Here is a 25,969-nt window from a genome sequence, read left to right as displayed (position 1 = left end):
TTGGGCATCCCCTAAATGTTTATTATCTCATTCACTGAAAAACAAATGAACACTTATTCTCTTTTTTTTGTCTGATGATAACTCCGTATTTTCTTTGTACAGATAAAGCCATTAACTCGATATCTTACCAGACCCTGTAACTTGTAGCAGAGGGACACTCCCTTTTATAGTCAAGAGATCTAATCAGATCATTTTGAATTTTAATTCAGGGCACGCAAATTTACGGCTGTCAATAAGGTGCTCCATCTTAATTAACCAGATGTTTATAGTGAGGTTTTCATTATTTCCTGATTAATGATTCTTTCCCTGTGCTCGACGCGGACAACCTGACCGCACCACAAACGCTGACAAATGCTTCACCTTAATGAAACGACACCGACAATAAATACAATACTTTAAGAAAAACAGCTCATTCTATGTCAAAAAGAAATGTGCACATTTTCCCATTAAAGCTTCTCTTGTGAAATATATAAAATCTAAAAACATGCACAGTCTGTTGGCTCCATTCATTTAGGTTGAGACAGTCAATTCTAGAAGAGTCCAGGTGATGGCAGCGGTGCTTCCCAGCAAGATCCAGCATTGACTGGAGCCAATGGCAGCACTATCAGCATTACACAAGTCGGTAGCACAGCAAAGAACTTTTCTACCTCCGAGGATTATATTATCGATATCAGCGTTACACTCCAAATGGTATGAACATTTCTTGGTTACCTTCACGATTCCAAGTCCAGCTGCAACAGAAAGATATATTAAAGCAATTTGCTGTTCCTCACTTGATCACCTAATCATAGGGTCGTTGATAACATTTCATCATAAATATAACCAATATTAATCATTGAAGTCAATTTAAATTGGATTCATCATAACTTTTCTATCTAACATTGAGTTTTTTCCTTTTAACATTGCTACAGTGCAGAAGGAGGCCATTCGGCCCATTGAGTCTGCACCATACCTTTGAAAGAGCACCCTACCTCGGCCCACTCACTCGTCCTAGCCCAGTAACCCCACCTAACTGGGCACTAAGGGGCAATTTAGCATGGTCAATCCAGCTTTGAAATGTAGGAGGAAACCTGTGCACCCAGTGGAACCCACGCAGGCACAGGGAGAAGGTATAAACCCCACACAAACAGTTGTCCAAGGCCAGACTTGAACATGGATCCCTGGTTCTGTGAGCCAGCAGTGCTAACCACTGTGCCACCATGCCACCCCCCCTTCCCCACCCTGATTCCTGGGGAGTTTCCTTGCTCCAGAGCCTGTCTACCACCTGAACGCTAATGATTATTCCTGAAATAATAGAATTGTACAGCACAGAGGAAGGCTATTTGGCCTATCGTATTTGTGCTTGCGCATTGAAAGAAGTACTCAGTTAGTTCCATCCCCGTTTATTCGACATACCCCTGTAAATAATCTCCACTTAATCTTCACTGCTTCAAGAGGCACAATCTTAGCCTCACTAGTCTCTCCGCTTGAAGTCAATTCTCATTGGCTTAACTCCAGCAAATCATTTTGGCAGCCTCTCCAAGCTGGATTATCATTCATGAACGAACCATTTTAGGCAGCTAATATAGAAACATAGGAAATAGGAGCAGGAAGAGGCCATTCGGCCCTTTGAGCCTGCTACGTCATTTATCAGGTTCATGGCTGATCATCCAACTCAATAGCCAATCCTGCCTTCCCCCATTTCCTTTGATCCCCTTCACTCCAAGTGCTATATTACTTCCTGTGCTAACGGACTCCACAAGCTGATCAGTCTCTGGCTGAAGAAATTTATCCACGCCTCTGTGCTAAATGGTCTACCCCATATCCTCAGACTGTGGCCCTGAGTTCTGGACTCACCCACCATTAGCTGAGGATGAGGATAAGAGAGCTCAATCTCCTCACCAACCAATGGATGATGGCTTCTACTTCCTCTCCCCTATCCAGGGCTGGAGGGATCAGTTAGGTCATTACTAAAGCTGCCTCAGCTGAGATCTGTTTTTAATATTCATTAGTCCACGATGGCATTGTTGAAGTGGAGTCTGTGGACCGCAACATGGTTCGGATATACAGTTGCCAACGTAAACAGTCAAAAGCGGTGCACAGGCATTCCATGTGAGGAAACAGTCTTGGATCTACTTCAGGCTAATTGATATGTCCTCATCAACTTATGGCTCCAGATCAATGAAAAGTTTTGCCTCATTAACAGAAACAAATGAGTAATTGAATTTAGGATGATATGTATTTTGCAGCTGCAGGGTGTGATGTTCTTTGCATTGTGGATGAGGATGGCTTTGAAGTGTAATGTCTCACAAAGAACATCAAGCTATGTTTTAAACAAAGCTGATTTTATTAACACTACAACGAACTAGATTCGAACTACTCACTCAGACATTAATATTACAAACTATGCTAAGGCTATAATTCTAACTACAGAGCTTCTGAAAACACGACTACTCTCTATCCCACCTAATCACCTACTTTCAGAATCAAGGGTAGCATGTGATGTACATGTATGCTCTTGGTCACCATCTAATGGTTGGATGCATTCACATTAAATTGTTAACTCTTCATTTACCATACAATGTACAGATTGTTGCATCCTCCTTTCTTTGAATAAAAGCAAATTACTGCGGATGCTGGAATCTGAAACCAAAAGAGAAAATGCTGGAAAATCTCAGCAGGACTGGCAGCATCTGTAGAGAGAGAAAAGAGCTAATGTTTTGAGTCCAGGTGATCCTTTGTCAAAGACATGATTACTGGATGCATCATTTTTAGTCTTGTGCTTCTTAGCCGGAATAATTTCTTTAGTTTCCTGTTGGCTGCTGGCAATTGATGTGCTCTCAACTGACTTGTCTGCTGTTGCACTCTCATTTTCAGCATCTGCACAGTCCAGCTTAGAACTTTCACACTTGTCGTTGTCCTGCACAGATTGGATGCTACTTGTTATCAGCTACTTGCTCATCATCTGTTCGATTAATGAGATTAACCTTTGCTCCGGTATCCAATTTCATATTTATAGTGACTCCATTTATTATTATTTTTTGTAAAACATTTTATTAAGGCATTTGTGATTATATAATAACAGAAAGTACAAAAACAAATATAAACATAATTCAGTACATGACACCCCTCCTCGGCCAACAACCATACCCAGCCAACATGGTTTATACACACATTTCCCCAGTCCCTCCATCTACTCTTGCTGATCCCGCCTGAACTAATCTAAACTAACTCACCTACCCCCACCCCCCTCCCCGTTCCCTAAGTACCCTCCTTATCATATCTGCTAACAGTTTTAGTTTTTCCCAAAGAAGTCGTAAACAGCTGCCACCTCCAAACGAACCCTAACATTGATCCTCTCAGGACAAACTTAATTCTCTCAAGCCTAAGAAACACAGCGATGTCACTAATTCATACCCCCCGATTTCGGGGGCTCCGGGTCCCTCCAGGATAATAGGATCTGTCTCCGGGCTACCAAGGAGGCAAAAGCCAAAACGTCAGCCTCCCTCGTCCCCTGGACTCCCAGGTCTTCCGACACTTCGAAAATCGCAACCCTCATTTTTAACACAGTGACATCAGCAAGTCCCTGTCAGAATCCCCTAAGCTTCGGACATGACCAAAACATGTGGACATGGTTTGCTGGCCCTCCCGCACACCTCACACACCTGTCCTCTATCCCATAAAACCTCCGTCATGTGTGCCCGATGAACCACCTTTAATTGTATCAGGCTGAGCCTGGCACATGATGAGAACGTGTTGACTCTACTCAGACCATTCTCCCACAGACCTGACTCTAGCTCCTTACCCAGCTCATCTTCCCACTTACGCTTTACCTCCCATATCTGGGTTCCCTCCCACTCCGTGAGCTCTTTATAAGGCTCCATTTATTATTAATGGAATCGTCCAATCATCATTATTATGAATGATTGATATATGAATCAGATGTTTTCTGTTGCGCTTTCTCTGTAGTTTCTATTGTTTTGACAAAGATAGAATTTTCCAAATCAAATACTTCTTCCATTCAGTCAGGATTGATTGTTTGATTAACATGTTTTTTAATGCTTATTTCCTGCAAAGTTCTTCCCTTGTTCACTGCACTAAGCTTCTTAAACAGTTGCGAATTTGTTCCCGATCTGCACTGAGATGCATAAGTGATTCAATTTGTGGCACTTCGCACAGGTTTTTCCAAACGCACAGTGGACATGTTATGATGCTCGTGACGTTATGACGCAAAATGGCTGCCATCTGGAGCACGGTTGTTTTTTGGTGCACCACAGCATTAATGGCGTCGGCCACGTTGTTAACTTTCATGCCTTTTTCACTGACCAACATTTCAGAAAACTGATTCCTGGCACGTTTGCTAGCTCTACACATACTGATTATGCCTTTTAACGTTAAATTAGACTGTCTCAATAATCTTTCCCGCAGTTAGTTGCTTTTTTAAAATAAATTTAGTGTACCCAATTCACTTTTTTTTCCAATTGCGGGACAATGTGGCGTGCTCAATCCACCTACCTTGCACATGGGCAGCAGGGTAGCATGGTGGTTAGCATAAATGCTTCACAGCTCCAGGGTCCCAGGTTCGATTCCTGGCTGGGTCACTGTCTGTGTGGAGTCTGCACGTCCTCCCCCTGTGTGCGTGGGTTTCCTCCGGGTGCTCTGGTTTCCTCCCACAGTCCAAAAATGTGCGGGTTAGGTGGATTGGCCATGCTAAATTGCCCGTAGTGTCCTACAAAAAGTAAGGTTAAGGGGGGGTTGTTGGGTTATGGGTATAGGGTGGATACGTGGGTTTGAGTAGGGTGATCATGGCTCGGCACAATATTGAGGGCCGAAGGGCCTGTTCTGTGCTGTACTGTTCTATACTCTATCTTTGGGTTGTGGGGGTGAAACCCACGCAAACACGGGGAGAATGTGCAAACTCCACACGGACAGTGATTCAGAGCCGGGATCGAACCTGGGACCTCGGTGCCGTGAGGCAACAGGGCGAACCCTCTGCGCCGCCGTGCTGCCCCAGTTAGTTGCTTTTTAATCCGCAGACTATCTGATCTCTCAGAAGTGAGTCTAGGAGAATCAAAAAATTACATGTCTACACTTTAAGTCTCAGATCAGTTATGAAGCAGTCAAGCGTTTCACCTGTTTTTTGCACTCTTTTGCATGTTTTGTTCTGTTGCAGTTGGCAGTGGTTATCGAATTATTCAATTACTTTATTGTATTTTTTCTTATCTGCCTTGTCCTTAAATCGGAATGAGTTGAAACTTTCACGGGCTTGCGAACCAACCACTGTTAGAAACGATATTTTTCGATGATCTCAGGCCGCTTCCAGGTCTAGGGCAGAGGTATACAATTCAAACCGCTGCTTGAAATTGCGCCAGTTGATGTCTACTTTACCCGCAGTCCGAAAATGCCATAGAGTCTGCAGATCTTCCATCTTGTTTTGACTGGGAAGTTCTTTGATGTCGTCGATGCAGTCAGAGCCTGGTAGAATTTTTTTTGAAAGTCTAGATTCACGGAGATTTTTTCTAGCTTAGCAAACACGCCTGGTACCATGTGAAGTTCTTTGCTTTGTGGATGAGGAGGGCCTCGAGGTGTAATGTCTCATAAAGTACATCAAGCTATGTTTTAAACAAAGCTTATTTTATTAACAATACAACTAACTAGATTTGAACTATTCATTAAGATATAAATATTACAAAATACACTAAGACTATAATTCTATCTACAGAGCTTCTGAAAACACGACTACTCTCTATCCCACCTAATCACCAACTCTCCGAATCAAGGGTATCATGTGATCTACGTATATGCCCTTGATCACCATCTAGTGGTTGGATGCATTCACAAGAAATTATTAACCCTTTGCTTACTGTACAATATACATATTGTCACACAATGTTCCGGGTTCAAGACCCATTCCAGGGCTAGAACACAAAAATCAAGGCTAGAAACACTCAGTGCAGTATAAAGGGAGTGATGCTCTGTCAAAGGTGCTACCTTTAGGATGGGATATGTAGAGGCCCAATGTTCCTACTCGGTTGGGTGTAAAAGATGACATGCACTATTTTGAAGAAGAGCCAGAGAGAACAACTCAGCTAACAGGTCAACTCACCTCAACCTGGTCCCCGTCTTTTCCCTGATGGCCTGGCCAACACAAATACTTTTCTTATTCATTGGATGTGGGCATCACTGGCTGGGCAGCATTTATTAACCATACCAAATTGCCCTTGAACTGAATGACTTGAGGGGCCATTTAACATTCAGTCATATGCAGGCCAGATCAGGTAAGGATGGCAGGTAAGTAATGGACATTGATGAACCAGGGGAGGGATTCTCCGACCCCCCGCCGGGTTGGAGAATCGCCGGGAGCCGGCGTCAATCCTGCCCCCGACGTGTCCCGAATTCTCTGCCACCAGTGATTCGGCGGGCCGGGAATCGCGCCACGCCGGTCGGCTGGCCCCACCCGGCGATTCTCCAGCCCGCGATGGGCCGAAATCCTGCCACTGTCAAGCCTCTCCCGCCAGCGGGAATCAAAACACCTACCTGACCGGCGGGATTGGCGGCGCGGGCAGGCGCCGGGGTCCTGGGGGGGGGGGGGGTGCGGGGCGATCTTACCCCGGGGGGGGGGGTGCCCCCACGTTGGCCTGGCCCGCGATCGGGGCCCACCGATCGGCGGGCGGGCCTGTGCCGTGGGGGCACTCTTTTTCTTCCGCCTTCGCCATGGTCTTCACCATGTCGGAGGCGGAAGAGACTCCCTCCCCTGCGCAGCAGCCGCTGATGCACCGGCGCATGCGCGAACTTACGCCAGCCGGCTAAGTCCTTTCGGCCCCGGCTGGCGTGGCGCCAAAGGCCGTTCACGCCAGCCGACGGAGCGCCAACTACTCCAGCGCGGCCTAGCCCCTCAATGTGAGGGCGTGGCCCCTAAAGATGCGGAGAATTCCGCACATTTGGGGCGGCTCGACACCGGAGTGGTTCACGCCACTCCATCACGCTGGGACCCCCCGCCCCGCCGGGTAGGGGAGAATCCCAACCCGGATGTTTTTTTTACGACTATCGGCAATGGTTTGATGATCACGATTGGACATTTAATTCCCGGTTTTTATTGGATTCAAATCACCATCAGCCTTTGTGGGATGCAAAACTGGGTCCTCAGAACATTACCCTGGTTCTCCGCATTACTAGTCTAGTGACAATACTACTACACCATTGCCTCCCCTTACCATCACAAAATAGGATTATATTCCTGTTTATTTTTTTGTTGATAAATTTAGAGTACGCAATTATTTTATTTTTCCAATTAAGGGGCAATTTAGCATGGCCAATCCACCTACTCTGCACATCTTTGGGTTGTGGGGGTGAAACCCACACAGACACGGGAGAATGTGCAAACTCCACACAGACAGTGACCCAGGGCCGGGCTTCAAACCCGGGTCCACAGCGCCGTAGAGGGAAGTGCTAATCACTGTGTCACCGTGCTGCCCCATTTGCCGTATATTATGACCTTGCTATTTGTGGGAGTTTGGGGAGCAGAAATTAGCTGCCGCATCCCCTACATTATAACAGTGACCGCACTTGGGCCACACTGGGAAATACCTGCACCAATTCTCGCCCAGAGGACCGGAGAATCACGCAAGCTTGAAGAAATCTGTGCCCAGACTGTTAAAAGGACGCAAACAGGTCAATTTGATTTATTTACACCCTCCCATTGGAGTGGGGCTTGAATCTGGGGCGAAATTCTCCGACCCTGTGGGGGGTCGGAGAATCGCCCGGAACCAGCGAAAATCCTGCCCCCGCCGTGGCCGGAATTCTCCGACACCCGGGAATTAGCGGGGGCGGGAATTGCGCTGCGCCGATCGGCGTGCCCCCTGCCGAAGTCCCACCGCTGAGAGGCCTCCCGCCGCCGTGGTTTCAACCACCTCTGGTGGCGGCGGGATCGGCGGAGCGAGCCGCCCCCAGGGTCCTGGGTGATCGGACCCCGGGGGGTGCCCCCATGGTGGCCAAGCCTGCGATCGAGGCCCACCGATCGGCCGGCGGGCCAGTGCCGTGGGGGCACTCTTTTCCTTCCGCTGCCATCACGGCCTCCACTACTGCGCATGCGCCGGTGGTGACGTCAGCGGCATCTGACGCACCGGCGCATGCGCGAATCGGCGAAGGCCTTTCGGCCAGCCCCGATGCCAGGCGTCAAAGGCCGTTGGCGCCGGTTTTTGCGCCAGTCGGTGTGGCGCCAACCACTCTGGCGCGTGCCTAGCCCCCAAAAGTGCGGAATTGGGGAGGCCCGATGCCAGAGCGGTTGGCGCCACTCCGCTACGCCGGGACCCCCCACCCTGTCGGGTAAGGGAGAATCCCGGCCCTGGATACCACCGTCAGTGCGGTCTGAAGCATCGGAACAGGATAAGCGCCCAGCACCAATCCCATTTTTTAGACGATATTGGATTCTCCGCCGCATCGGGAACTCCGCTACTGGTGGTGGATCAAAAAACAAACATACTCACTCTGGCTAAATCCTATTGTTTTCACAGAGGTGAGGCACATTGTTTTGTTCGATGGACATATCTGGTGTTGTGCATTGCATTCCTCTACTATCCTGGAGTTTAAACAATAGTAGCATTTCAAGGCTTCAGCTGAAATATCAAAGGCAGGTGTTATTAATAAAACATTGAATCAGCACTCAGTGCTAAATCACTGGCTTTGAAAGCAGACCAAGCAGGCAGCAGCACGGTTCAATTCCCGTAACAGCCTCCCCGAACAGGCGCCGGAATGTGGCGACTAGGGGCTTTTCACAGTAACTTCATTTGAAGCCTACTTGTGACAATAAGCGATTTACATTTACATTACATTACATCTTGATATTATACCACCAGCAAGTCAGTCATGAGAAAATATAAATGCAAGAGATAATTTGTGATTCACTTTCATTAACAGTGATGTCTGCCCAGGCATAGGTTTTCATGATTCATGCAACAACGAATGCAAGTCATTAATTTTCTGAAGCTAATTAACTAAGTTTCTGCTGATATTCAGTTCTGCTTTAACTATTATATACAGATGGAAATTCTATATTTATAGTTTTGTGAAGCCATGTTTTATATCGAGAATGATATTATATATTTACTGGATGAAAAACGTTGATGACTGAGACAACATACCAGTGAATTAACGCTGTTGTTTCCAAGATTGTAGAACACTAGCATCACTGCACATGACAAATTCAAAACCCTGTAATTTGAGCCAACCTGTTTGGATCCAAACTCAAGTGGGTGTGGAACAAGGATTAAAGCTAATCACTTCAGGCAAAGGACGCAGAGTGACGGAATTCATCCAGCCATAATCTAATGAAATTAGGTCTGGAATCTATTGTCCATGACCATATTTGAATCACTGATCAGTTGAGAGAGGGGAGCATGTGAAAAGCCAACCAACCCTCGTTTGTGTTTTATGAAACTGTTTTCTGCAGGTACAGACAGAAGCAGCAAAGACGCCAAATAGGAAAAGCCCCTGTATGGGTCTCCCTCTTTCTCTCCCCATACTTCAGCCATGTCGGTTGTTTGACTGCCCACATGCTGAAGGGGGGGATTTTAAAAAAATCATCTGAGCAGCTGTATCTGTCTCCAGAAGAAAAGGTAAACGGTTCATCAGTATTCTTAAATTATATTGACACTGGACCCAAGTGGTCCCTCGGCTCAGCCTGAACCATCCCAGCCATTAGTCTGCAAGACCTGTAATATCTTTAATATTTATTGACCTGTTCAATATATCCTCCCACACTGTAACTTATTTGCATCCGTATGAACTTCGAGTGTGTGTGAGAAAGTTGGAGCCTTTTTATTATTCTTACATATACCCGGGTAAGTCCAGTAAATATTATTTTCTTCCTAAACTAAAAACAAGAAAAACTGTGTGCGTGCCATTTCCAGCCACAGCACTCAAACAATTAGACATGCAATGAATTGGCAAGCATATCCTTTTAAGAAATCATGTTGCAGTAAAGCAAAGTGTGGGAAAAAGAGGGACAAAATTTCATCCCAAGACATAGCCTGGTGAACCTTCTCTGACTCGCTTCCAATGCAAGTATATCCCTTCTTAAGCAAGGCGATCAAAGCTGTATACAGTACCCCAGGGCCAGTCTCACCAATGTCCTGTACAGTTGTAGCAAGACCTCCCTAGTTTTATACTTCACCTTCACCCCACCCCTTGCCGTAGAGGTCAACATCCCACTTGCCTTCCTAATTGCTACTGTTAACCTTTAGGCTAACCTTTTGTGATTCATGAACAGGAACACTCCTACTATTAAAAAAAGTATATTTTGAGTTTATTTCCAATTTTAAGAATTCCAATGAATAAGTCGTAACAAAAATTAAACTGATGAAAGACTTTTAATTAAATTCTTACCAGTGAGAGAGCAAAGAGCTGCAATGATGGCTCCAGTGATGAATTTCATATTGACCTTATGCTTAGTTGATTTCTAATCCTCCTTGCCTTCTGGGTGCTTTCTAGTGGGAACAAGACCCCTCAATCACTGTGCATTATACAAATAAACATCTTAGAACATCTGTCATTGAAGCAAGCCTTCAACCCCAAACCCAGAAATGTGGAACTACATTTTTTCTAACATTAATATAATTCATAGGTACCACCGGCAGATTACCTTTCTCATAGATATGGGGTAAACATCAGAACCATTACAGCCTCGGAAGGCCATTGAGCCAATCCCAGATCTGAGCTGATTTAAGTGCTCATGGTCAAGGCAACAGGCGGCACAGTGGTTAGCACTGTTGCTTCACAGCAGCAGGACCGGGGTTTCATTCCCGGCATTGGTCACTGTTGTGCGGAGTCTGCACATTCTCCCCGTGCCTGCATGGGCTTCCTCCGGTGCTCCAGTTTTCTCCCACAAGTCCCGAAAGACATGCTTGTCAGGTGAATTGGACATTCTGAATTCTCTCTCAGTGTAGCCAAACAGGTGCCAGAGTGTGGCAACTAGGAGCTTTTCACAATAACTTCATTGCAGTGTTAATGTAAGCCTAACTTGTGACAATAAAGATTATTGTTATTAGAACTACTTTTGTCTGTGGGTATTTCTCGTATCATATGAGGTGTCACAATAAGGGATGTCTCAGAGTGTTTTGCTGGGCAGGAGGGCAGGTAACTAAAGGAGAATGAGTAAAGGTGGGGTCAATGTCATTCTGGATAACTTCTAGTTTATGAATGGTAGAAGTGGGAAGATAGGCAGGAGAGCCCTGGAGAAGTCGATCTGCAAGGTGTTAAAAACAAGTATGAATAGTTTGACGTTGAGAGAGAGAAGTAGGTTTGAAGGTGAGAAACACTGTCGAGGAGAAAGAAATCAGTCTTAGTGACAGGTTGGATGAGGGGAAGGAAGCTGAACTCAGAGTGAAGCAATACAGAATCAAATCAGTTTGCAAAACTCTGTTCTCTGAAAGAGCTATAACTTACTATTTCCTTTCTCTATTCATGATTTTGTATTTTTCAAATATAAGAATATAGGAACAGGAAGAGGCAATTCAGCCCATCTGATGGCTGATCAGATACATCAATATCTTTTACACCCATTGTCCCCGTAACCCTTTACATTATTGTTAATCAGAAATCTATCAACCTCTACCTTACATATACACAATGACTGAGCTTCCACAACCCTCTGGGGTATATAGCAAAGATTCACAACCCTCTGTGTAAAGAAATTCCTCATCTTGCTCCTGAGTGGCATCTCCCTTATTTTAAATTATGGCCCCGATTCTACACTCCCGTCCAAGGGAAACACCTTACCTACATCTACCCTGTCTGTTCCTTTAAGTATTTTGTAGGCTTCAGTGAAATCACCGCTTATTCTTTAAAACTCTAGAGAATACAGGCTCACTATTAACCTGTAGCCCATTTTAAACAAATTATTGATTCTGTTTCCACTGCTGTTTCTTGTATATCAATCAATCTTCTCGTCTCTGTGTGGGTTTCCTCTGGGTGCTCCGGTTTCCTTTCACAAAGGTGTGCAGGTTCAGTGTATTGGCCATGTTAAATTGCCCCTTAGTGTCTAAAAGGTTAGGTGGGTTAATGGGTAATGGGGATAGGGTGGGCAGGTGTGTTCGGGCAGGGTGCTCTTTCAGAGGATTGGTGCAGACATGGTGGGCCGAATGGCCTCCTTCTGCAATTAGGGATTCTATAAATCCAGTGCCTAATTTTATTTTTCTTAATTACTGATGCACTATCAATTACGACGAGACGAGTGCAGAGAGTAATTGAGGCTTTATTATGCAGAGATGTGGAGCCTCCCGCAGCTGCTCCCGAAATGGCTGCAGCTCGGAGAGCCCACACATTTATACTCCACCTACTGGGCGGAGCCAGCAGGCAGAGATCTATCCCCGTACCTGTGGTACAGGGGCCTTACCGTAATACTCTCGTATGCAGTATACACAATACAACAGCGGTGACTACCACATTCACCCCCTGTTAAAAAAGAGTCCAGCTGGGGTGGTGGAAACTATTTACGTACAGGTTGTTTTAAAAAAAAAATACAGGTTGTTTAAATGTTAAGAAAGAGGTTACAAATTTAGATGGTCGGGCGCCTTGGTCCGTCGTTGCGAGCGATGAAGTTGTGGTGTTGATTCAGGCGTCGGATCGGACGTCAGGGACTCTGGGAGCGTGTCGACCTCATCTTCATCCACGGGTGGAACCAAGGGAAGGGCGGAACGTCCTGGAGCGGGGGCTGAGATGGGGTGCGCCGGGGGGGAGAGAGATTGGTGCCGGGGCCGAGGGGGGGGGGGGGGGGGTGAGTGTGTGGGGACCCAGCTGGTGCCAGGTCCCTGAGGGAGACTGTGTCTTGGCGGCCGTTGGGGTACTCTACGTAGGCGTACTACGGGTTCGCGTGGAGTAGCTGTACCCTCTCAACCAACGGGTCTGTCTTGTGGAGCCGCACATGCTTGCGGAGGAGAACAGGTCCTGGAGCTGCCAGCTATGTTGGGAGCGAAACCCCGGAGGTGGACTTCCTGGGGAAGGCAAAGAGACGTTCATGGGGAGTTTCGTTAGTCGCAGTGCACAGGAGCGACCGAATGGAGTGAAGGGCGTCAGGGAGGACCTCCTGCCAGCGGGAGGCCGGGAGATTTCTGGACCCTAGGGCCAGCTGGACAGCCTTCCAGACCATCCCATTCTCCCACTCCACCCGCCCGTTTCCCCGGGAGTTGTAGCTGGTCGTCCTGCTCGAGGCGATGCCCCTGTTGAGCAGGTACTGGCGCAGCTCATCGCTCATAAATAAGGATCCCCGGTCACTGTGGATGTAGGCGGAGAAACCGAACAGAACGAAGATGGTGTTGAGGGCTTTGATGATGGTGGCAGACGTCATGTCGGGGCATGGGATGGCGAAGGGGAATCTCGAGTACTCGTCGGCCACATTGAGGAAGTACGTGTTGCGGTCGGTGGAGGGGAGGGGCCCTTTGAAGTCCATGCTGAGGCATTCAAAGGGGCGGGAGGCCTTCACCAGGCGCGCACGGTCTGGCCGGTAGCAGTGCGGTTTGTACTCCGTGCAGATCTGGCAGTCTCTGGTGAGAACCCTGACTTCCTCGATGGAGTAGGGCAGATTGCGGGCCTTTATGAAGTGATAAAAGCGGGTGACCCGTGGATGACAGAGATCGTCATGCAGGGTGCGGATTCGGTCCACTTGTGCGCTGGCACATGTACCTCGGAATAAGGCATCGGGGGACTCGTTGAGCTTACCGGGGCGATACAAAATCTCGTAACTGTAGGTGAAGAGCTCGATCCCCCACCTCAAGATTTTATCATTTTTGATCTTACCCCGCTGTCTGTTGTTGAACATGAAAGCAACCAACCATTGGTCAGTGAGGAGAGTGAATCTCCTGCCGGCCAGGTAATGCCTCCAATGCCGTACAGCTTCAACGATGGCTTGGGCCTCCTTTTCGACAGAGGAGTGCCGAATTTCGGAGGCATGGAGGGTGCGGGAAAAGAATGCCACGGGCCTGCCTGCCTGGCTGAGGGTGGTGGCCAGAGCGACGTCTGATGCATCGCTCTCGACTTGGAAGGGTGGCGTCTCGTTGACCGTGTGCATCGCGGACTTGGCAATGTCGGCCTTGATACGGTTGAAGGCCTGATGAGCCTCGGCCATTAGTGGGAAAACGGTGGAGTGAATGAGTGGGCGGGCCTTGTCCGCATAGTAAGGGACCCACTGGGTGTAATACGAGAAGAACCCTAGGCATCGTTTGAGGGCCTTGGGGCAGTGGGGGAGGGGGAGTTCCATGAGGGGGCGCATGCGATCGGGGGTCGGGTCCTAGAACTCCGTTCTGAACCACATAGCCAAGGATGGCTAATCGATCCGTGCTGAACACACACTTCTCCTTGTTGTAGGTTAGGTTGAGGAGTTTGACGGTGTGGAGGAATTTGGAAAGGTTAGCGTCGTGGTCCTGCTTGTCGTGGCCACAGATGGTGACGTTATCCAGGTACGGGAAAGTGGCCCGCAGTCCGTACCGGTCAACCATTCGGTCCATCTCCTGTTGGAAGACCGAGACCCCGTTAGTGGCGCCGAAGGGAACCCTAAGGAAATGGTAAAGGCGGCCGTCCACTTCAAATGCGGTGTACTGGCGATCCGCCTTGCAAATGGGGAGCTGGTGGTAGGCAGATTTCAGGTCCACTGTCGAGAAGACCCGGTACTCTGCAATCTAATTGACCATGTCAGATATGCGGGGGAGCGGGTGTGCGTCGAGCTGCGTGTATCGTTCGATGGTCTGACTGTAGTTAACGACTATCCTGTTTTTCTCCCCAGTTTTCACCACTACCACTTGGGCTCTCCAGGGGCTGTTGCTGGCCTCGATAATACCGTCCCACAGCAGCTTCTCGACCTGAGGCCTGAAAAAGGTCCTGTCCTGGGCGCTGTACCATCTGCTCCTGGTGGCGACGGGTTTCCTGGTGGCGACGGGTTTGCAATCCGGGGTGAGGTTCGCAAACAGGGAAGGTGGGCCGACCTTAAGGGTCGTGAAGCCGCACACAGTAAGGGGTGGTAGGGACCCGCCAAATTTCAGGGTTAGGCTCTGGAGGCTGCACTGGAAGGCCAGGCCGAGTAGCAGGGCAGCGCAGAGGTTGGGGAGGACATAGAGCCAGAAGCCACTGGACTCTATGCCCTAGATGGTGAGGGTGGTGGTGCAGTACCCCCAGATCGCACGGAGTGGGATCCGGAGGCCAGGGAGATTCTCTGGTTGGTGGGGTGGACCGTGAGTCGAGCAGCACCTTACCGTATCGGGGTGGATGAAGCTCTCAGTGCTTCCGGAGTCCAGAAGGCAGGAAACCGTGTGCCCGTCGACGTGGTCGCGAGGTTGTGCGGTCGTGTCTGGTTGATCGTGACAGAGACCAGACGTGGCTGGTCGGCGGCGGTTACAAACGATGAGCGGCCCGATGAGGTGTCCGACGAGCAGTGATCCTGAGGCGGGAAGGTGGCAGTGCCCACGGGCCGCACGTGTCCTGAGGCAGGCAAGATGGCAGCGCCCACGGGCCGCACGTGTGAGGCGAGCAAGTTGGCGGCGCCCACGGGCCGCACGTGGTATGAGGCGAGGAAGATGGCAGTGCCCATGGGCCACATGAGGTCTGAGGCGAGGAAGATGGCGGCGCCCGCAGGTCGCACATGGGGGGTTCCGGGGCAACAGCGGCGACCGAGCGGGCCTGGCACACAGCAGCAAAATGTCCTTTCTTACTGCAGGCCTTGCAGAGCGCGCTTCGTGCCGGGCAGCGTTGTCGGGAGTGTTTTGACTGTCCGCAGAAGTAGCACTTGGGTTCCCCGGGGTTGTGTGGCTGCCACGCGGCGCAGGCCTGGGATTGGCTGGTGGTGGTTGCTGGTGGGGTGCACGGCAGGGTGTTCGCTGGCGGAGTCCACGATGTCCAGGAGGGGTGGGCCGCGCAGTCGGGGGCATACGCCTGTATATTGCTTGAGGCGACTGTGAGCGAGAACGCCAGTTTCTTGGTCGCCGTGAGGTCGAGGGTAGCCCCTTCTAAGAGTCGCTGGCGGATGTAGGCCGACTCTATGCCTGTAACGAACGCGTCCCTAAGTAGCAGGTCCGAATGTTCAGCGACCGAAACGGCCTGGCAGTCGCAGTCTCTCACTAGGAGTAGCAGCGCACGCCAGAAATCTTCCAGACTCACCAGGGAGTTGATGCCGTGTGGAGAGGAGGTGCTTGGCGTATATCTTGTTGGTCTGCTGCGTGTAGTTCTACTTCAGTAGCGCCATGGCCTCAGCGTATGTTGCCGCGTCCCGGATGAGGGGGAAGATGTTTGCGCTCAGCCGCGTGTAGAGGATCTGGAGCTTCTGTGCCTCTGAGGGTGGTTCAGTCGCAGATCCTATGTGTGCCTCGAAGCAAGCTAGCCAATGTGCAAAGGCCGATTTGACGTTGTCTGCTTGAGGGTGCAGCTGTAGGCGATCAGGCTTGATGTGGAGATCCATCGTTTTAAAATCTCTGCGTAATAAATTGATGCACTATCAATTACGACGAGACGAGAGTAGATAGTAATCGAGGCTTTATTACGCAGAGATGTGGAGCCTCCCGCAGCTGCTGTCGAAATGGCTGCAGCTTGGAGAGCCCACACATTTATACTCCGCCACACACTTATACACCGTAATACCCTCGTATACAGTATACACAGTACAACAGTGGTGACTACCACAATTACTCCATTCATTTTAAAAAAAATAATGGTCTGACGCTTATCTCACCTTAGAAATACATAAATACTGACAGGGCTTGTCAGGGTAGACACTGAGATGTTGTTTTCCCCAGGCAGGGGAATCTGGAACAGGAGGGTCACAACAGTCGCAGGATAAGGGTTTGACCATTTAGGATTTAGATGTGAAACATCTTCACTCAAAGGGCTGTACATTTCTGACTGCTCTTTCACTGAGTATATTTAAGGCTGAGATGGGACGATTTTTAGTCTCTCAGGGAATCAAGGGATATGGAGAATGAGTGGAAAAGTGGAACTGAGCAGCTCAGCGGTATAATATTGAATGGTGGAGCAGGCTTGAGGGGTGGTCTGGTCTATTTCTGCTCCTAATTCTTGTGTTCTTATATTCTAAAATAAAACTCTGTGGATGCTAGAAATATGAGTAAAAGCAGAAAGTGCTGGAAATTAAAACAGAATCAGAAGACAAATTTATAGCATTTTCTTTTTTTTAATATAACACCTAGGAATAGTTTTGCTGAGGTTCTGCACCCCTGGACGAATTGTCAAGTGGCAGTTATAGTGGCTGTGTGAGATCCAACTTGAGGCTGAATTGCATTGGTATTTGTGGGAGACAAAGCCAAGGTCTTACACTATTGCCAAAAGTAGGCTGTAGGAAATTTTGGCTCATCCAAGTTTTAGTATTTCTTAAAGTTGGAATCAGTGACTAAGGCTGCATGGTTGTTAAAATAACTCGCAAAAGGAACTTGGCATGTCTACGTGTTAAAATATGCCCATGACTCCAGGCCAAGATGTAAATGACAAAGAGGGGGTCCGCCAAGATAAAGCTCAAGGAGCAGGCAGGGAAAGGACAATAGTCAGTGATCAGAACTTTGTCAGCAATAAGGTTTTGAGGTCACTTGTGATAACAATGCTACAAGAAGGGAACTTTTTGGAAGGTAATGAATTCGGCTGTGGGGAAGGAGAGTGTGCTTGAGTGAAAATTGGGAGTAATTTAAAACGTGCGAATGTGAAGGAAGTGGAGAAATAGCTGGAGGTGTAGAGGTGAGATTAAGAATGATGGTTTGGACAAGCTACGCAGTGGAACACTATGCTGGGATGTTGTTGGTGTGAGGCAAAGGAGTTGCCATGCATGGAATTCTATTTGGCCCCAGATACTGGAAATGGTGTTGGTGGAGAGGTGGTAAAATGCTGGGATAATCTCCCGTGTAGTGCTGTCGCTGGAGAGGTTTCGCAGTGAGGATATGAGCAACTGGCGAATTAGCAATTTTCCCAGTTTGCTGGGATCTTGCTAGTGGTCCACCCATCTCGCTAGCAGGTCACAGACATGATGGCAGCAGCTTCTCTGGGGTAGGCAGAAGATGGCGGCGGGGAACGGCTCCAACACCTCAATGCTGTCACTGGAGGGGTTTCCCCTCCATTCCCCTGGCCCCGCCTGCTTCCGAGAGCATCTGAATTGCCCCCTTCTGGCATTCTCGTTGGGAGGTCCTGTCTCCTGCATATTGGTCACCTGAGAACCACCTTGGCAATGGAATCTCCACTACTTTGATAAAATCTCGCCCTGTATGTCGACAACCACCAGGGACCAAAATGGCAATCCTCTACGGCTGCTCCTGAGCTTCCTGGGTGCCTGCTGAAAGTGATAATGAAGCCCATGCTACACTTGATGATCTAATCACAAAGTCCAAACCCCATGCATGAAATTCTCAACCGACCTGTGCCTTGAACCTCTACAAGCATGTCTCTAATTACAAATTGCTTGTAAATTGTATAGAACATGTCAAACATTAAATTGACTTTAATAAATGATTACTTGGCAATGCAGCGTGCACAAAACAAAGCAAATTATATTTTCTGACAGGATCTGTTCCATAGAATGGTTCAAGTACAAATAATAATAATCTTTATTATTGTCACAAGCAGGCTTACATTAACACTGCAGTGAAGTTACTGTGAAAATCCCCTAGTCGCACATTCCGGTGCCTGTTTGGGTACACTAAGGGAGAATTCATAATGTCCAAATTACCTAACAGCATGTCTTTCAGGACTTGTGGGAGGAAACCGAAGCACCCGGAGGAAACCCACGCAGACATGGGGAGACTCCGCACGGACAGTGACCCAAGCTGGGAATCGAAGCCTGTGCTGTGAAGCAACAGTGCTAACCACTGTGAAGCACCCATTCATCCCATCATACCCATGCTGGGTCGCTGCAAGAGCAACTCAGCTGATCCCACTCCACCACCCTTTAATATTTTCCAATCTCTCCACGCCCTTGTTCCTCCCTACCTCCTCCAGCTCCTGCACCCCTTCCTATCTCTGCAACCTCCTCTAGCCCCTCCATCCCTTCCTACCTCAGTAGCCTCCACCAACCTCTACACCCCACCCTATCTTCGCAACCTCCTTCTGCCCTTGCACCCGTCCCTATGTCTACAACCTCTTCCAGCCCCTTCACCCTTATCTCCGTTACCTCCTCCAGCCCCTACATCCCACCCGATCTCAGTAACTTCCTCCAACCCTAGCACGTCCTTCCCTATCTCCGTAACATTCTCCAGAAACTGCACCCTCCCCGACTCTGAAACCTCATTCACTAAACTGTGGGGAATTTTTTCTAGTGTTCAATATCTATTGATTATGAATGGATGGGAATTTAGTCCGTTTTTTAAAAAAGATCTTAATATAAACCTGAGTTTTTTGGTTGTGGTTCACTTCTGGGACCTCTGATCCAAAACTAGTTTGCTTAAATTTGTTAGTCTTTCAGCAGATGACTTGGGCAATGCCCTGTTCCAACATTATTTTCTTGACTAAAAGCAAGCGCATTTTTGTGAGTGTCTCAAAACTTTGCACCCAAGCCTAGAATCATTGGATGAGATGTTAAATGATGTCATGACACTGTTTAAATAAATTGTAGCTGTGTCCCAGACATAACCGCCCTCAGCCAATACCATCAAGCGGCAGATAGATTACCTGGTCATTAATTAAGTTGCTGTTTGAATTATAAACCTACTAATTCACACTGTGTTCCAGTATATGTATTGTGTCCTTGTGGGCTCTGTATACGAGCTGTTGCGCGGCTCTGCCCATAGGGGGAGATGAGGAGTTTGTACTGGGCTCCACCCTTGGCTCCGCCCATGGCTCCGCCCACTAACCAGAAGTATAAAGCTCTGCAGTCGTGCGCCTGCTGCCAGTTCATCCCATCGCAGGCAGGCTCTGTTGTAAGATTATTAAAACCACTGTTCACTTCCAATCACGTGTCTTGTGAATAGGTGGTCACATCAATTTAATAATCTTAGGAAACTTGAAGAAAGCTACTATGGAATCAGCCCTCAAACCTGATCGACTAGAACTCGACCTGCAGGCTGCAGAGGCGAAAGAAATCTTTCTACACTGGCTCAGATGTTTCAAGGCCTACCTTGCTGAATCAAGCACTTCAGAAACTACGGAGGAGCAGAAACTCAGTCTACTGCACGCAAGGGTGAGCCACCGTATCTCTACTCAACTTAACAGTACTTCCTCGTATACGGAGGCCCTGGCCATGCTCGATTGAATGTACGTGAGGCCCATCAACGAGGTCTACGCGCGCCACATTTTTACGACCCGCTGCCAGGGCCCCGCGGAGTCGCTGGAAGAATTCCTACGCGATTTAAAAGCCTTAGCTCGGGACTGTAATTATCAAGATGTATCAGCCGTCCAGCATATGGAGCTCGCTGTCCGAGATGTGTACGTGGCAGGGCTCAGAACTTGGAGGACACTGTAGAGTTAGCTACAACCATGGAGGTCTCGTACCGCAGCCTCACCTCGTTCCCCACGGACCAAGCGACCCCATCCTGGGCCCCCGACCAGCAACTGCCCCAGGCCTGTGCCGCGCGGCCACCCACCCACTACGCAGCCCCGGTGTGCCATTTTTGTGGGCAGCCCCAACACCCACGGCAGCACTGCCCGGCCCGCAACGCGACCTGCAGCAGCTGCGGTCGCAAAGGACACTATGCCCGGGTCTGCCTGGCGAAGAAATCCCCCTCTCCAAACTCTCCCGCAGCCCAGAGCACTCGCTTCCAAAACTCACAGCCCTGCAGGCCCCGAAATGCTGTGGCCTGTATGCCGACTCCGCCCCCACCCGACACGTGCGACTCATGGGGGCCGCCATCTTGGCAACCCTCCTCCACGCGGCCGGCCACGTGCAACTCATGGGGGCCGCCATCTTGGACGCCATCTTCCTCGCCGCCCGCCACGTGCGATCCACGGGGGCGGCCATCTTGGGATCCATCCTCTTCAAGCATGGGGGTGGCCATCTTGGACGCCATCTTCTTCAGCACCCGCCACGGGTGCCGCCATCTTGGTCTTCAACCGAACCGAACCTCGACGACTACAACCTCAGCAGACAGTCATCACGGGGCCACTCCAGCACAGCTGATCGAGCCGCCGATTACCCGCAACTCAGCGCGGTCACGTTGGACCAGTCGCATCCGAAACACCTCCGCAACTCTATGGTGACGGTTAAAATCAACGGGTACAGTACACCGTGCCTCTTCGACTCCGGGAGCACCGAGAGCTTCGTACACCTAGATCTGGTAAGATGCTGTTCGTTCCCTATCTTCCACGAACGGCAAACTATCTCCCTCGCTTCGGGCTCACACTCTGTTCATCTCCAAGGGCGCACCATCGTGACCCTAACGATTCAGGGCGCCAGCTACTCGAACTTCCAGCTGTACGTACTCCCCGAACTCTGCGCCCCACTCTTACTGGGACTCGACTTCCAGTGCAACCTCAAAAGCCTAACACTCAGCTTCGGCGGGCCCCTACCTCCACTTACTATCTGCAGTCTAGCGACGCTAAAAATCGACCCCCCTCCACTCTTTGCCAATTTCACTCCGGACTGCAAACCCGTAGCCACTCACAGCAGGCGGTACAGCCTGGAGGACAGGGTGTTTATCAGAACCGAAGTCCATAGGCTCCTACGTGAGGGGATCATAGAGGCCAGTAATAGCCCGTGGAGAGCTCAGGTGGTGGTCGTCAAGACCGGGGAAAAATTCCGAATGGTAGTGGACTATAGCCAGATCATTAATCGGTTCACGCTCCTTGATGCGTACCCCCTCCCCAGGATTGCAGACATGGTGAATCAGATCGCCCAGTATCGTATTGTTCCACGGTGGATCTGAAGTCTGCATACCACCAGCTCCCAATCCGCCTGGAGGACCGCCACTACAAGGCGTTCGAGGCAGATGGCCGCCTCTTCCATTTCCTCCGGGTTCCCTTTGGCGTCACGAATGGGGTCTCGGTGTTCCAACGAGGAATGGACCGAATGGTGGACCAGTACGGGCTGCGGGCCACGTTTCCGTACTTGGACAATGTCACCATCTGCGGCCATGATCAGCAGGACCATGACGCTAACCTCCATCAATTTCTCCGGCTGCCCAGAAACTCAACCTCACGTATAACACGGAGAAATGCGTTTTCCGCACGACCAGGCTAGCCATCCTTGGCTATGTCGTGGAAAACGGAGTCCTGGGCCCTGACCCGGACCGTATGCGCCCCTCTTACAACTCCCTCTCCCTCATTGTCCCAGGGCCCTCAAAAGGTGCCTGGGATTCTTCTCATATTATGCCCAGTGGGTCCCTCCGTATGTGGACAAAGCCCGCCCACTATTTAAGGCCACACTCTTTCCTCTGTCAGATGAGGCTCGCCAGGCCTTCACCTGCATCAAGGAGGACATCGCCAAAGCGGCCATGCGGGCAGTGGATGAATCCGTCCCCTTTCAGGTGGAGAGCGATGCCTCAGAGGTCGCTCTTGCAGCCACACTAAATCAGGCAGGGAGACCAGTCGCCTTTTTCTCCCGAACCCTCTCCGCTTCGGAAATTCGACACACCTCAGTCGAAAGGGAAGCACAAGCTATCGTGGTGTACACGACACTGGAGGCACTACCTCGCAGGTAGGAGGTTCACCCTCATCACCGACCAAAGATCGGTTGCCTTCATGTTTGACAACTCACAAAGGGGCAAAATTTAAAATGATAAGATCCTACGGTGGAGGATCGAACTCTCCACCTACAAGTACGATATTATCTATCGACCGGGGAAGCTCAACGAGCCCCCAGATGCCCTGTCCCGCAGCACGTGCGCCAGCACGCAAGACGACCGCCTGAAAGCTATCCACAATGACCTCTGCCATTCGGGGTCACCCGGCTCGCCCACTACATCAAAGCCCAAAATCTGCCTTTCTCCACCGAGGAGGTAAAAGCCATCACCAGGGATTGCCCGATCTGTGCAGAGTGCAAACCGCACTTCTATAGACCAGACAGGGCCCACCTGGTAAAGGCCTCCCGGCCCTTTGAACGCCTGAGCATCGATTTCAAAGGGCCACTCCCCTTGACCAATCGGAATGTGTACTTCCTGAACATCATCGACGAGTTCTCCCGCTTCCCCTTTGCTGTCCCGTGCCCCGATATGACCTCCCACAGTCATCAGAGCACTGCACAGTATCTTCACCCTGTTCGGGTTCCCCAGCTACGTACACAGCGACAGGGGTTCGTCCTTTATGAGCGACGAGCTGCGTCAGTACCTGCTCGACTAGGGCATCGCCTCAAGCAGGACTACCAGCTACAACCCCAGGGGAAACGGGCAGGTGGAGAGGGAGAACACGACGGTCTGGAAGGCCGTCCTACTGACCTTCCGGTCCAGGAATCTCCCAACCTCCCAATGGCAGGAGGTCCTCCCCGACGCGCTCCATGCTATTAGGTCCCTCCTATGTACAGCCACCAACCAGACCCCTCACGAACGTCTATTTGTTTTTTCTAGGGGCACTACCATGGGGGTTTCGCTCCCAGCATGGTTGAAGACACCAGGCCCGGTTCTCCTCCGGAAGCACGTCTGGGCACACAAAACTGACCCACTCGTAGGAAGAGTGCTCCTGCTCCACTCCAACCCCCAATACGCCTTCATCGAAAACCCTGACGGCCGTCAGGACACTGTTTCCCTCTGGGACCTGGCGCCTGCAGGATCCAATCCCACCACTACTACCGCTGAGGTACCCCTCACACACCACGCACAACCCTCCGCGCCCTGCGCCCCCGCTCCTACAAGTTCACTGCCTGTGCTCCGCGCCCCCGCGCCTATGGGTTTCCGGCGCTCCCCATCGCCAGTCGAATCAGTCGGGTACGAATCTCGGGCCGAATCACCCCCAGAGTCAGCCATCGTACCCTCATCAACCGCCACCACCCAGCCAGCAGAAGAGGCTGCAACCCCGGTGCTTCGCCGATCGCAAAGGACGACTCGGCCGCCGGACCTGCTCAATTTGTAGACCCATCACCCCCGCCAGACTAGATTTTATACAGGGGGTGAATGTGGTGAATTATAAACCTACTAATTCACACTGTGTTCCAGTATATATATTGTGTCCTTGTGGGCTCTGTATATGAGCCGTTGCGCGGCTCTGCCCATAGGGGGAGATGAGGAGTTGTACTGGGCTCCACCCTTGGCTCCGCCCATGGCTCCTCCTGCTAACCAGAAGTATAAAGCTCTGCAGTCGTGAGCCTGCTGCCAGTTTATCTCGTCGCAGGCAGGCTCTGTTGTAAGATTATTAAAACCACTGTTCACTTCCAATCACGTGTCTTGTGAATTAATGGTCACATCACTGGCTGTACTTCGAAAGTAATTCATTAATTGCAAACGACTTTGGGAGTTCTGAAGATGTGAGTGACGTTATGTAAATACTTCCTTGTTTCACTTTTGTTGTTCCCTGGACGTCTCCAAGAAACACACATACGTTTGAAAGTAAAGTGACCAATGTTTGAGAAAATATTGTAAATGTGGTTCCACCCACCAGCAAAAGGGAGTGTGGGTAGCACCGGTGGCACAGTGTTTAGCACTGCTGCCTCACAGTGCCAGGGGCCAGGGTTCTGACTTTGGGTGATTGTCTGTGTGGAGTTTGCACGTTCTCCCCGTGTCTGCGTGGGTTTCCTCCCACAGTCCAAAGATGTGCAGGGTAAGTGGATTGGCCATTCTAAATTGCCCTTCAGTGTCCAAAGTTAGGTGGGGTTGCAGAGTTGCGGGGGATTGGGCCTGAGTAGAGTGCATTTTTGGAGGATCGGTGCAGACTTGATAGGACGAATGGCCTCCTTCTGCACAGTAGGGATTCAATGATTCAGTGTTCTGTTAAGCTGAGAATGCTGTTTTGACTTACGCCCCTATGGCAAATGTGGCTGTGCTTCTCATCTCTTTCCCCACTTATTCTCTAAGGTTTTAATTCGTGGGGCGGGATTCTCCGGTCCCCCGGCCATGTGTTTTTCGGCCGTGCATCATTGGCTGGTGGCAGGCAGGATTCAATCCTCCCGCCGCTTGTGAATGGAATTTCTCACTGTACCCACTGCATTTCAGCGGGAAACTGGTGGACAGGGATGTGCTGACTGTGGGAAAAGTGAATTGCAATGACCAATGAATCGGGGCCTTGTCTTTGCTGGCAGGTAATACCACTGAATACTAATGACAAAATGATTAATGCATATCATCAGGTTCCTACCCACCTCCACTACCATCACCCCCTCCCCCCCACACTTCTGATTATGGCTGCAACCTTTCCAAAGGATGCCATTCACCAGTATTCCATCTGAAGTAACCAGGGCCTAGTCAACAGTGGCTAGTGACTGAATCTAGGGCCTCCCTCATTAGAATGAGTTCCAACACACCGCGCAGTACCCACTATACATCAGCGGATTCAGCAATGTGTGTTTCGCATAAATATAAGGGCAAAATCAGTCAGTATATTAGAGGCACTTTGATGATACATGTCACATTTAATTCTAAAGTTACAAAAGCTGTCTTACTTCTAAATTCTAAAGATCAACATTTAAGATATTGCAAATCAGATGGATATATACAATTGTTCACATATCTGACTTAGCTTCTCTCCTATGGGGCTATTTTGACCTTTGCCCTATTATTACATACCTCTTAATGTACTGGAAGAGATAAGTACTGCTACAAAGTATCAAACATGGAGATAAAGAGTCAGGGTAATAAACAATGTTTTGGGATTTTTAACATGTCTTTAACAAGTTTGGTGACAACTGACTGTTCACAATTTACTTTGCAATTCAAATTAGCACATCCTAGAATATTGGTGTTACTATGGATACATGTATGATGTAAGCACGTCAGTTAGCTGTTTAAAATGAAGTGCTGTAATAATGACACATGACAATGATTGGACATTAGCTGAAGTGATTGTGATGCAACGTAAGAGCCAGATGATTTATGATGCCACACTCCTTTTCTCGTCTTGAGAACAGATTCCCTGACCAGTTCCAAGGAAGTGTCATATTGGACTT

At 49.4% G+C, this 25,969-nt stretch overlaps 1 protein-coding gene across 3 annotated transcripts; it reads right to left on the bottom strand.

Moving 5' to 3' along the window:
• LOC119954362 (ly6/PLAUR domain-containing protein 2-like) lies at positions 1-25,724 on the bottom strand. Of its 3 annotated transcripts, none has more exons than XM_038779546.1 (4): positions 25,590-25,724; positions 10,363-10,489; positions 8,466-8,594; positions 1-731 (listed from the first exon to the last, which is right to left on the bottom strand). In XM_038779546.1, the coding sequence occupies exons 2-4, from the start codon at positions 10,409-10,411 to the stop codon at positions 511-513; spliced, it is 399 nt and encodes a 132-aa protein (XP_038635474.1). In that variant the 5' UTR covers positions 10,412-10,489; positions 25,590-25,724; the 3' UTR covers positions 1-510. The 3 variants fall into 3 exon arrangements, with proteins under 3 accessions (XP_038635474.1, XP_038635473.1, XP_038635476.1); XM_038779545.1 differs by having other exon boundaries at positions 10,363-10,463; XM_038779548.1 differs by having other exon boundaries at positions 10,363-10,459.
• Between the last annotated feature and the right edge of the window lie 245 nt (positions 25,725-25,969).

Source organism: Scyliorhinus canicula, chromosome 19 (assembly GCF_902713615.1).
Source record: "Scyliorhinus canicula chromosome 19, sScyCan1.1, whole genome shotgun sequence".
Lineage (NCBI taxonomy): Eukaryota > Metazoa > Chordata > Chondrichthyes > Carcharhiniformes > Scyliorhinidae > Scyliorhinus > Scyliorhinus canicula.
The sequence above is the reverse complement of the archived record's forward strand: the minus strand, read 5'-3'. Positions and strand labels throughout refer to the sequence as shown.

Coding starts and splice junctions, on each gene's coding strand:
- LOC119954362 (XM_038779546.1), bottom strand. CDS start 10,411: ATGAAATTCATCACTGGAGCCATCATTGCAGCTCTTTGCTCTCTCACT. Junction 8,595..10,362: donor AGCTCTTTGCTCTCTCACTG/GTAAGAATTTAA, acceptor TTGATATTTCAG/CTGAAGCCTTGAAATGCTAC. Junction 732..8,465: donor AACAATAGGATTTAGCCAGA/GTGAGTATGTTT, acceptor TTTCTGTTGCAG/CTGGACTTGGAATCGTGAAG.